Raw genomic sequence first — 12,267 nt, 5'->3', positions numbered from 1 at the left:
GGAAGAGGGGAGACACGACGACAGATGGACGCAAATACACCACTACTAGAGCTTGCACCCTCTTAAAAAAAGCAGGTCTCAGCAAATATTTCAGAAGAGTACTAAAAATACGGAACTGATTTAAGCAGTTGTCTATTTCAATACATCAAAAATATGTTAACACCCACTTTTCCAGAGAGCTGTTTTAATATACAAGATCAAAATTTAAATATTAAAATCAATGACCAGTTGCTACAAGAACTATAGCATTAAAACATCGATCTTTAGCCAGATGGCCTGGGAAAGGAGATTTGGCCTCGACTAAAAGTTGGGTTCCATTCCAATTTAAGCTGAGTGTACATTGACTTAACCCATATATCTAGTTCTGCAAAAACCCGGGAGGAAGCAAGTTAATGCTTTATCTTGATCTGTCATCTCATTTTTGGGAGATGTTGATGTAGTATCTGAATGCTACTAATAACTGACCACTCCATAGGTGTCCTAGATTATCATGGGTCTGCTGGGCTGGCTTGTCATCCATACAGGTTGCTCTTGTCTATACCTGAATGACTTTATCCCAGGACTGCTGGTATTTTTCAAAACTTGCACTGCAGTCTACACAGCTTCCACAGAGTAAATGACACTTAATCAATTCATTTTCAGTTTGCAATCTGACATTCAAATTGAATTTTTTTGAATCTCAATGTTCAATACATTTTAAAAAGCTACCAGGAAGATTATCTAGAAATAATCAATAATCCAAAACAGTTTTTCTAGCTTTCAGAGTCAGAAGCTTCACTTGTATAAAGCAAAATTTAAAACACAAATTTCCATCTAATTAGACACTATTATTTCTTGGTCAATGTAACTTGTGGACTGGACTTGGAATACCCCATGAATACAGTATTTAAACACCCACACAGCCTGTAAATATAGTGGGTATGTGCACTGATTTCCAGGAAAAGGGGCACTCTTGTTAAAACACTTCAACCTATTAAAAATTACACAATAGCAAAATATCACACTCAGTTCAAACACCTGAGCCTGCCCCATCTGAACTTCCAGGCCTGTGCAAAGCCTGTCTGACTCGCCACAAGTTTAAGAGATCTTTTAGCTCAAATACTGACCAGTCACTTGTGTCTGCACATACTACATGATCTAGTAAATGATCTCCAGTTTGTGGTTCTCAAGCATTTTGGACTCCAGGTGCTCCTCAGAAAATGAGATGTCTTAGCTTCCACTTTTTTGACTACATAACAATTCTTCAGGTGCAAAGAACTCAGAAAGTCAACAAGTTAATGCTTTTAACTTTATAATTTCATATTTAAAATCTCAGGGCTTATCTTGTGAATAGACTGAGAATCAGTTCAGTAATAAGAGGTTTCTTCCCCCACTTCAAAAAATTCAAACTGAAATATCAGTGTAATGTGAAGCTCTGCAATGTTCTGGAGTTCACACAAGACTGCTTTCCTGATTATTTAACCTCGCCTCCTCTGCTGAGGTAAACATGAGCTTATCTCTTGTTAGCCTTTGCCTTACTAACTTCATTGCGAAGTTATCCATTCTATTCCTGTCTCTATACTAGCAACATAATGACATTATCATGCTGTTTAAAGGCATTTTCACTTGGAACCACTTCAACACATACTGATCTATACAAATGTCTAATGAGTTTATATTAGGTCCATATCAATAAAAACTAGCAGAAGAAACAGCCAAGTGGAGAAACCTGGTAACCATGAGCCAACTTGTTTTGGATTACACCCTATAAAAATAAGTGGGTCACGCATTTGTTTACAAAGCTCCGTTTAAACTTGCCATATCCAAAAGGCTTGTTCATGTTCAGAGTACAAGTCCAGGTTTCTTCCCTTAAACAGTACAGCAGCCTAGCAACTCCCAATTAGAGTTTAACAGTACTGAAATAAAGACTGAGGTTACTGACATACAGGTTCCCCTGTACAATTAACACCAGGCTCAGCTGATCCAAAGCAAAAGGTAGTCTTTGCATTACTCACAACCACTGGACTGTTTGGGGATGAAAGCAAACTTCAGGCAAACTATTTGTCTTCAAGCCTAAAGGGGTTGTGCCTGTGACAAAGTTGCAGATTTAGAGGATCCCCATGGGCCTTTCCCCGGCTAGGGCATGCTCGAATTAATAGTTTTACCTGCTCTGTGCATCTAAGGAGCTTTTATGATTTGGGTCTGGTTAGACAGAGCCCCAGGAAGATTAAGACCTTCCCACAGACAAGCAAAGATTTCTAAGGGTGACGGCCCATTAGTGCTGCAAAAGGTAAGGGTATCCCAGGGCGACAGCTTTTACTGGACCAGAGACATAGCTGGGGTCGAGCTAGACGAGCTTAAGCCATTCTTCGCTGGATCCTAAGCTCCTCTAACCCTACTCCAGCCATGTCACGGGCTCAGTAAAAGCTACCACCCTCGGAAACCCTCGCCTCTGGCACCGTTTCTGGATCTCCTCCGTCGCCCTGGCGCTGCCCTCTCCTTTACTTGCCGTCCAGCTGCTCCGCATGTGGGTCCCCTCTTTCCTTCAGGCTCGGCCCCGGCCGAGGGCGCCGCAATAACCGGGGGGAACGGGACAGTTTAAGTAAGTGCCCGGATTGTTTACCGTTGTAACAGCCGGGGGGGGGGGCGGCGGTTCCCGCCGGGCTCGGGTGGGGCTAGGGAAGGGGCGAGAAGTGGCGGCCTCCCAGGGCGGCCGGGAGACGCGGCCCGGCCCCGGGCTCACCATGCTGCGCTCGCTCCGGCGCTGCTGCTCGGGGGTGCGGCCCCCGCCCGGCTCGTGTCCCGCCCCGCAGGGGCTTAGCAGAGTTCTCGGTCAGAGAAGCGCACCACGCAGCGGGAGTCACTGCGGGCCCGGCGTACGGCAGCCATCTTCTCGGAGAGTGAGGGGCGGGAGGACCTGGAGCAGCCGAGACCGTGGCCAAACATGCCCCGCCAGCAGCGAGACAGGAGCCAGAGCACCGCCCCGCCCCCCGATTGGCCCCCAGCGGCCGCACAGCCTGCCGGGAAACGCAGTCGCCTTGGCACACTTGACGTAAGGCGAAGTGGTGCATGCTGGGAATCCCCCCATCCATAGGATTCGGCCCTGCCGGGTATGCCGGGAAGTGTAGTCCCGCCCTAGCTCTTGGAGGGCGGGTGGCGCGGTGCATGCTGGGCTGGGGCTGGGCTGGGCTGCCACCAGGGATTTGTAGGAAGGGGTGGAGTTCCGTGGCTCGCCTTTTTGTTTGGACTCATGGGCATTGTCAGTTGCCTGGGAACAATGGTTGGGGGGATATAATGTTTTCCCCTCAGATGCCTTCTAGCCCATAATCCAGGGGCGGGCAATTATTTTGGGTGGAGGGTTGCTTACTGAGTTTTGGCAAGTCATTGAGGGCTGCATGACAGGCAGCAAGGGGCAGATAACTATTAATTTTATAAACTTTTTTAGGGGCCCTGCAGGCTGGATACATAGCCTGGCAGGCCACATCTTGCCCACCCCTGCCATAATCCCAGGGGTTCCTGCTGAGGAGGATCTGCAAGGTGTTCCTGCTGTGTCCAGACGCAAACAGAAGTGACATGTTTTGTCCAATCTGGCCACGGAAAGTGGTTTATAGCCGCAACCAAACACAAGTACAGGCTGCAGATAGGGTTGCCAACTCTGACTGAAGCTATTCAGGGAGAATTTTTTTTTCCCAATATGATGTAATGTCATTAATTGTACTGTTCAATCCATTCACAATATCAATCTCTGGATTGCTTTCAGCAGTCACCTGGAGATTGATGCTGACTCCAGTAGACTCCTGGCCAATCCGGGAGCATTGGCAACACTAACTGCAGACAGCTTCAAAAATGGCAAATTGGTAAAAATCTGACCCCTTTTCTGTGATTTCTGTCTGTGCTGTCAGCAAGCCTTGGCCCCTGCAGCAGATGCCCTGTCAAACCAGAGCTGACCAGTCCTACCCTTTGCCCAGGATTTCAGAACAGGCCAGGCTGCATGCCCCCCAGCTCCCTCATAGCCCTCATCTGAACTTGCAATGAGGGAGAGGGACTAAGCCCTTGGCATTGGCCTCTAAAAGGTCCTGGGGCTGCATGGCTTCTGTAGGTGGATCCCTGTAACTGCCCAGATCCAAGTGGCTTTGCTGATAGCTTCATAGGAACGTTAGCCTGGAAGGGACTCACATGGTCATCTAGTCCAGCCCCCAGGTCAAGGCAGGGTCATCCCTGCCTAACCCACCATCTCAGCTAAGTGTGCATCCAACCTGCATTCCCTGAAAGTTTCCAAGGATGGAGATTCCACAGCTTCTCTAGACAGCCTCTTCCCATGCTGGACCACCAGATGCAGAGACCAGGGTGTGTCTGGGTGGCACAAGTTGCAGGGCCACTCTAGACCTAACTTTGTTGAAATGTAGTATTAAACGTACATTGCCAAGGTTTATGTATCTTTTTCTTGAGAGTTTTCAAACACTTGTGAGAAAAGCTCTTCCAAGTTGCCATTCATGTCACAGTATGAAGAGTCCTGTCTCAATGAGCCACGTTATGTGGTTGAGTAAAATGAGTAAGTTTCTATAATAGAGTTACTAACAGTAAAACTTAGTAGTGCAATTATAAATAGTCCCTAGAAGATGTGATCCTGTTACAGGCAACTGAGCATTCTAGATAACTCCGAAAAGCAGCTGTTATGGTTGTTGTGTATATTCTTGCTTTGCAAAGCTGTCAAGATAATTTATCAGACCCCCCACACAAAATATGCTTGTCTGCCCTTTTAGATGAAAACTGAAAACATTCATTATATTCCACTCACATAGTTTATGGGTTATGCTAAATGAGTGGGATAATAAAATTGCTAATTATAATGTACAAATAAATACATTTATACATTTGTTATAGGAATGATTTAATGCTAAATTCTTCCCTTTAAAAAGCATAACCAGCTCCAGCTGGCATCATTTAAGAACTATCTGTGGGCTCAATTAAAGAAAAAAAAGTTAAATACTATAAAGGTCAAGGTCTATTGATACCTATGTCTAACTTCCTAGATCTTTAAATTACATTTCTGGAGATTCTGTCACATCTGTAAATGAAATCAGTTCGAGAAAGCCACCATGAAGCAACTTATTCACTAGAAGTCCCTGCATTGTATGTAGGGAGTCAAACCTTTTATGTGTCTGAATTCCATTGCAGGATTCATTCTCATAAAATATTGCTCAGAAGTCTGAGCATGTACCGTGCTCCTAAGTTTCAAGCTCAGCACAGATCCTGGCATGACTGGAGATGGAAAATGCCTCTATTATCCATTTCAAGAAAAAGTAAGGAGAAAATGGAGAAAGGCAGGAGGAGCTGGAGATTAAGACAGTAAGATAGTAGTGCCTGGCAAAGGGGTTGATATTGCTTGCTATTGAAATGTTGCTTTCTCTGACTTCCTACTTAATTTGGCTTGAGGAGCTTATGGTACTTAGGCAATGAAGGAGCAAGCCCGTTGCATTTGTACAGCTATATTAGAGGCTTGATCCTGTTAGCTACTGCATGCAGATGATACCTGGAGCAGTTTATTGTGCAACTGGGGCCTTTGTGATTATAAAATATTTATTCTGGTGAATCAAATAATTCATTTGTTGTATTAGGTGGTTGCTTCAATATTTAACTTGGTCTTGAGGATATGGAGAACCCAACTGGATGAGGATTTTTTTTCTAACTTGGAAAAAAAATCTTACACCTAGTCTTGCCTTTGGTAAACCCCTTCCAGCCTTGAGGGAGAGCACTGGAAAGAAAAGGCCAGAGAGGGGAGCTCCTGGGTTGCTTTCACTAGGGAAAGCTCCTGGTTGTCCCTGGTTAGCAGCTGTATTGTCTTTGTTTGCTTTTCTGTTGGTGGGTGGAAAATCACTTCCTTCCCCATAGTCAGCCTCCCCGCCCCCTTCCTCTCCCGCATTCCTAGCTAGCAGGGATGTCACCGTTCGATCAGCTCTGGCTTCTCTCAGATGGACTGCATGACTCCTTCTAGCAGGGTTTGTACTGTGTATATTAAGCCTAATAGTGCTTTGTTGCATTTGTACAGAGCGTGTTGTACATGCCCTCCTCTCCTCTTGCCAGCTTTTCTGTGAGTTCAGAAGGGATTCATGGCACTTACAGAGACTCTGGACAATTAAAAGTGCCTAGGGAAGAAGTATGAGGATCATAAATGACACCAGACTTGACAGATTTAGTGGCTCTTGAGAATCGGGTTAATCCTCTGGCTTTCTTTTTTTTTCCCTGCTACAGTTGTGCGCATCTCTCCCCATCTCCCATAGCTGGGTTTGTATGTTCACTGTCTTTTAAAATCAGCTGCTTTTCCCCTGTGCTTTTAGAACTTTTCTGGTTATCTTTAAAAAATACCTGTATATGGAAGTTTTTCTGACTAGGCCTGCATCTGCTGAGGGAGGGACTTTGAGACTCATATTTCGACTCCTATTTCTTGTTTGGTAGCAACCATTTTTCATTTGATTTGCTGATGGTGTTTTTGATGGACTAGGACCTCATTTTATGTAAGAGTATATGAAAACTACTCTCTCGGGAAAGTGCTGAGAGAGTTGCAACTATTATCACTCAAGTATATATTCTTTTTCTTAAAAAATGACTTTCGGAGACTTCATTTCTTTGCATTATGTTGCTTGATGTGCTTGGGCAGTAATCCAGAGAATCTTTTATAACGGAGGTGAATGCTTGTTCTTCTAGAGCTGTATGGCATTGAGTGACTACCATAAAATGGGCTGTCTTCACCAAAGGTAAATGTTTTTCAAATGACAAATAAATGGTGTGTGTTCATTATAAACAATAGCTTGGATAACATCAGTTCCTGTTTTTTAGAGTTGATTACCGGCTTTTTTACAAAGCTGTTAATCAAAAGTATAGTACTAATACAATTCTAGCTATTCTCTTTATCTGTGCAGCGTTTAACTGCGAATAAAAATATACTGAAAATTATTAGCATTAGAAATGTCTCGCTTAAGAGTTTTTTTTAGAAAGATTTATGTGTTAAACAAAGAAGGAATATTCATCGGTACATGTATCTCAGGAATCCAGCTTGATAGCCTTAACATTTGTTGAAAACATTTCCTGTGCTTTCTAAAGAACTTTTAGAAATATCTAGGTACATTTTATATGTGTAAGTAGTCTCTCATCCCAGTCAGTGATTTTGATGGGGTTATTTGTGGGCACAGATGCTTGCAGGGTAGGGCTCTGAAATAATGATTGCCTATATTTTTATTTATTTATTTATTTTAAGGAAAAATTTTATAGTTGTAGTTGCTTTTTGTATTGTAGCTAACATCCTTATCTGAAAACCATACAAATAAGCTGAGAGATACTGACTCATACTTTGACAACTTTATCAGTGTCTGAAAGCTTTTAATTCTGAATCGTTTTTTTTCCCCCACATTTATAACTGAACGTTTTCCACATTTATAACTGAAAAGGACTGTATGCACAGTTACAGTAGCTTACCTTTAAAGGATAATAACAGAACGTTGTAACGAACACATTTCTTTATACATATTACTCCTACCACCTGAGATTATTGCTACTGAAAGAATGTTGAATTTATCAATGCTGTTTGTCAGACCTGAGAAATGTCTAAAATCAATGAACCTGAAAAATGTCAGTTTCACTTTTGTTTCTAGTCAGTTTCACTGTGAAATTTTCATGGAGGTAATGCATTCTTTCAGATATCAGAGAGGGTGTTTATTTGCCTGTATATTATTTCAGATAATTATTCAAGCTTAAATTTAACATTTAATAACATAGTTAAGATCTACAGAGCACTGTACATCTTCAAAATGCTGCTCAATTATTAAAGGGACTCTACCAATTGACTTAGGCTAGACTTTTAGTTGGGGAGTGCGATTGTTTTAAACAAACCTCTGCAAAGCTTAAATAAAAACTTTAAGTAATTTATTTTAATTACAGTGAGAACTTTTTTTGTTTAATTCCAAGCCAAAAATAAAATCCCGTGAAGTTTCTTTTCTGCATGAGAACCAGTGAATATGACTAAGAAAATGTGGAAGTAGTTAGGGTCTTATCTTACAGGCTGCTCAGTATAGACATACCTTTTTACTTTGCCAGGTTGCAGTGACTTCAGGGAGACATTACTTGTAGAGGTGCACTGATAGAGATTTTGGGGGCTGATACCAATAGCTGATTTTTAAGGAGGCATAATGGCCGATACCAGCCTGATTTCTGATGCAGCTGGTAAGTCCATTGTGGTGGATGGGGGTTGGAGAGAAGGGGTGGGGGGGGAGCAGATCAATACCTTCTGTGGTGAGGGAGGGAGAGAGTGCGGCAGAGGCAGACTGTCCAGGCGGCACACGGGACACTGCCATGGCTTGTCTGGGGAAAGTGGGGGAAAGGGGTGGCTGCTGCTGCTGCTTGTACCCCGGGCTAGTGCGGGGGGGGAGTGTGCCCCCGGATCTGCGCCGGGTGCAGCAGGAGGGCTGCAGCTGTGGCCTGAAGCCAGGGCTGTGCTGGGCTTTTTTCAGTGGGGGCTGGGGTCAGGGCAGTCGGTGGCGGCGCTAGGAGGGGGAGCTATGTGAGGTCTACAGCAAAGTTTGGGGTGGCTGCAGCCCCCGCCCCCATACCTCCCTCCCAGTGCCACCTGCCCCAAGCCCAGCCTCTGCTGAGAAGAGCCCAGCACAGCCCTGACTCCAGGCCACAGCTGCAGCCCACCTGCCCCTCCCTACACAGATCCAATGACACATGACCTGCCCCTCCCCCCGTGCCCTCCTGGGGTATAAGCAGCAGTAGGAGCCACACACCCCTGCACCCCGCAAATGAGCCGTACTTCGTCCTGCCCTGACTGTGCAGCATCTGTCCCTGTCCCACTTTCTCCCTCACCACAGGTGGCATTGATCTTCCCTCCCATTCCCCTTCCCTCCCCACTTCCTTTTCACCACAACGGACCTACCACCTGCACGCAGCTGTCCATGCTGCCGGACTCTGCTCATTGCCACCTATGTGTTGTGCTGTGGCAGCATGCGCGCATGGGCATTTATTGGCCAAATTATCAGCTGCATTGGGCCTATTTCTAATACAGCCAATTTAATTTATACCGGTGCCAATCTGATGTTGGACCAGTGTATCGGTGCACCTCTACTTATCTGTGGTGAGATATCCTGGATGGATGCTTAGACTCTTCTCTTAGTTCAAGAAGAGAAAACTAAAAAGGTAAAAAAGGATTTAAATAGGGAAAGGGAAATGTACTATAAATATTTCAATAATTCCTTATCAATAAGAAAATTGTACTGATTTTGGTTAAATCAATTTAGACCTTGGGTTAGTTGATGATTTATATTTTTTCCCTTGATGAAGACTAAAATGATGTTAGCCCCATAGTTTAAAATCCTCAAACCAACACCTTTTTGTATTCATCTACCCAGTGGCCCTGCAGTGTGTATATCTATCTCCATGTTAAAACCACTGGTGGATATTTTTGAAATTGTTAGTCAATTATAGTTCCAGTTATTAGTTGCCCAACTTGAGCTCCTTGTGTTTGATTCTCCCCCCGCCCCCTGCCCGACATGCTAAGTACCCAGAACTCCAGTGGACTTCAGATTACCTCAGACTGGCCTACAGAAAATTATGCAGTGTGGTCCATTAAATGGTAGTTTTTCTATCAGGATTTCTCAATTTTCTGATCTTAGTTTTTTAAATGTTATGACTAATTCCTTCTCTGTAACTGAAAGAGGTTTATAGGTCTATTGTCAACTCCTTGTGGGCATAACAACATAAGGGAAATGGGAATATAGGAAATTAGGGCTGGAAGGGACTTCATGAGGTCATCTAACTTGAGGCAAGGTCATCCCTGATTTAAACCACCCCAGTCATGTTCCTGTCAAACCTGCTCTTAAAATTTCAAGGTATGAATATTCCACAACCTCGCTAGGCAACCTGTTGCAATTCTTACCCCCTCTCATAGTAAGAAAGGTCTTGCTCATTTCCAGCCTAAATTTCCTCTGCTGTAGTTTGAGACTATTGCTCTTAGTACTATCCTTTCTAGCCAAAGAGAAAAGCCCATCTCCATCCTCTCTATAATCTTGCTTCAACTATTTCAAGAATGTTATCAAATCACCCCTTAATCTTCTCTTCTCCCAGCTAAATTACCCTAGTTTTTTCAGCCTTTCCTCATGTTTCCCTGGCCTCTAATAATTTTAGTCACTTTGTTGGATTCTGTTCAGTCTGTCCCTATTCTGCTTGAAATGTGGGGCCTGAAACTGGACACAGTACTCCAAGTGAGGCTTCATCAGTGCTGAATAGAGCAGGAGAATCACTTCTCTTAATACAATCCCATATGTTGGCTTTTTTTTTTTTTGCAACAAGACCACACTGTTAGTACATATTCAGCTTTATGGCTCACTGAAACCCCCAGATCTGTATCAGCAGATTTGGGTCCCAGTGTTCCTTCCTTCCCTGCAGTTATATATGAGCGAGGAGTATTATTTCTAATGTGTGAGTATCTGTTTCAGTTTAGATTTTCTCCATGGCAGAACAAGGAAGGTTGCCATGGGATGGGAAGCTGTTACTGTAATTAAATCTTCTGGGTATACACCCTTGAGATCCCTTCAGACCCAAGTGGAAAGTAGTACAGCTCTTCCACTCTTCACTTGAAGACACTTTTGAAGGGAAGAACCATAAGCACATTTAGCTAAATAATACCCAGTGGACGCGGGATGCAGCATGAGGTCTCAGCTTGCATCCAAGTAATTACAGGAAACTGGTAAATTAATCTATTGGATAATGGGGCACTATGGCAAATTCATTGTTGGTCTGACTCCCATTATCCCCCAGCCAGCAATTGGACACTACTGGATACTTCACCTTCCTTTATTTATCTTTCCTTTAGAGTCATGAATTAAACAGTTTACTGTACTATATCAAAACCCTCCATGAGGAAGATACCTGCTAGGAGCTCCACGAGGCCTACCAGGTTCTGGCTATATTTCTGTCTAGTGTTATAGTATAGAGTCATCCCTCAAGCCATACTTAATATTTGCTGCATTTATTACATTTATATTTGTAGAAAGAACTAGGAGTTTTCTTAGTTGTTTGACCTGGATATTGAGAGATCAGCTTCTGAGACACTGGAATTCCAGAGTTAGAGTACTGCCACAACTCTTTGTTATACTTGTACAAGTAAGTGATACAATCAAAGTTTTCACATGTGGATGCCTAAAGTTAGGTACCTAATGTCATGCTTAGGCAAGTGCAAAAGAGACCAAAAAGAAAATTGTTATTTGAAGCCTTATAAACTGATATAGACATGGCTTTGAACCGTCCATAACAAGCTGGCGAATAGAGCAGACCCAGTTTCTGTTGAGGTCCCTGCAGCATATTTGAGTAGGTATTCTGCAGCATTCGTATATAACAAAGGGCTTAGTCTGTCTGTCTGCTTGTCCGTAACGCTCTTGGAGCACTCTGATTAGTGAAACAACTAATCAGAGTGCAGAGTGCCACCATGATGGCAGGAATGGAGCGGGGGGCAAGGCCAGCGCTGCTGGCCTCGCTTCCCCCCCAGCTCCTTCCCTACCATAATGGTGGTGGTCTGCCACCTCTGAGGAGCAGGGCTGTGGGGGATGAGGCCAGCGGTGTTGGAGGTAGCAGCGGCCCAGGGTGCTGGCAGAAGGGGATGGTGGGGCAAGCTTCCCCTCGCCCCATCATTCTTTATGGGCAATTCACTAGTATATATATAGCTGGCTGGAATTATAGTCTGATTTACTAACTATATTTTTTTAATTAAATGCATTGAATAATGCAATCATTAGTCCCTCTGGTGGTAGCTTTTTTGTTTTAATTACTAGTATGTAAAATTTCCAGTCTTTATCAGGAGAAAGGATTGTAAGATATGCACCAGAGGAGAAAGCGGAACTCTTTAACCAATTCTTCACGTCCGTTTTCTTGTGCAGGGACCGGGACTTCCCCGCTGTGATGCCAGATGGGCTCGAGGGGAACACCTCCAGACCTCAGGTTGGGGAGGACCGGGTTAGAGAGCTTCTGGAGGGGCTGGACGTCTTCAGTCAGCGGGTCCAGATGCTCTCCACCCCAGGGTGCTGAGGGAGCTAGCTGGGGTTATTGCAGGGCCCTTGGCATGGCTTTATGAGCACTCGTGGTGCTCAGGCCAGGTGCCAGATGACAGGAAGATAGCTAATGTGGTCCCCATCTTCAAAAAAGGGAAGAGAGAGGACCCGGGCAACTATAGGCCCATCAGTCTTACCTCTATCCTTGGGAAACTCTTTGAGAAGATCCTCAAGGAGCACATCTGTGATGGGC

At 44.1% G+C, this 12,267-nt stretch overlaps 2 protein-coding genes across 9 annotated transcripts in view; one reads left to right on the top strand and one right to left on the bottom strand.

Moving 5' to 3' along the window:
- The window catches only part of FBXO9 (F-box protein 9), a 35,812-nt gene extending 32,908 nt beyond the window's left edge, over positions 1-2,904 (bottom strand). For 3 of the 4 annotated variants that reach the window (XM_019537525.1, XM_019537527.1, XM_019537528.1), the window contains exon 1: positions 2,723-2,904. In XM_019537525.1, the coding sequence (XP_019393070.1) occupies positions 2,723-2,725 (3 nt within the window). In that variant the 5' untranslated portion in view covers positions 2,726-2,904. The remainder of the gene's footprint in view (positions 1-2,722) is intronic. The other variant, XM_019537526.1, reaches the window with a different exon arrangement.
- Positions 2,905-5,837: 2,933 nt separating this feature from the next.
- The window catches only part of ICK (intestinal cell kinase), a 38,736-nt gene continuing 32,306 nt past the window's right edge, over positions 5,838-12,267 (top strand). For 2 of the 5 annotated variants that reach the window (XM_019537513.1, XM_019537511.1), the window contains exons 1-2: positions 5,840-5,978; positions 6,685-6,734. The gene's annotated coding sequence lies outside the window, so the exon portion shown is untranslated. Of the gene's footprint in view, positions 5,979-6,684; positions 6,735-12,267 lie in introns of all 5 variants that reach the window. The other 3 variants (XM_019537514.1, XM_019537512.1, XM_019537515.1) reach the window with 2 other exon arrangements.

This window comes from Crocodylus porosus, unplaced genomic scaffold (assembly GCF_001723895.1).
Source record: "Crocodylus porosus isolate Cpor-Errol unplaced genomic scaffold, CroPor_comp1, whole genome shotgun sequence".
Lineage (NCBI taxonomy): Eukaryota > Metazoa > Chordata > Crocodylia > Crocodylidae > Crocodylus > Crocodylus porosus.
Note: the sequence above shows the minus strand (reverse complement) of the source record. Positions and strands in the feature narration are given on the sequence as shown.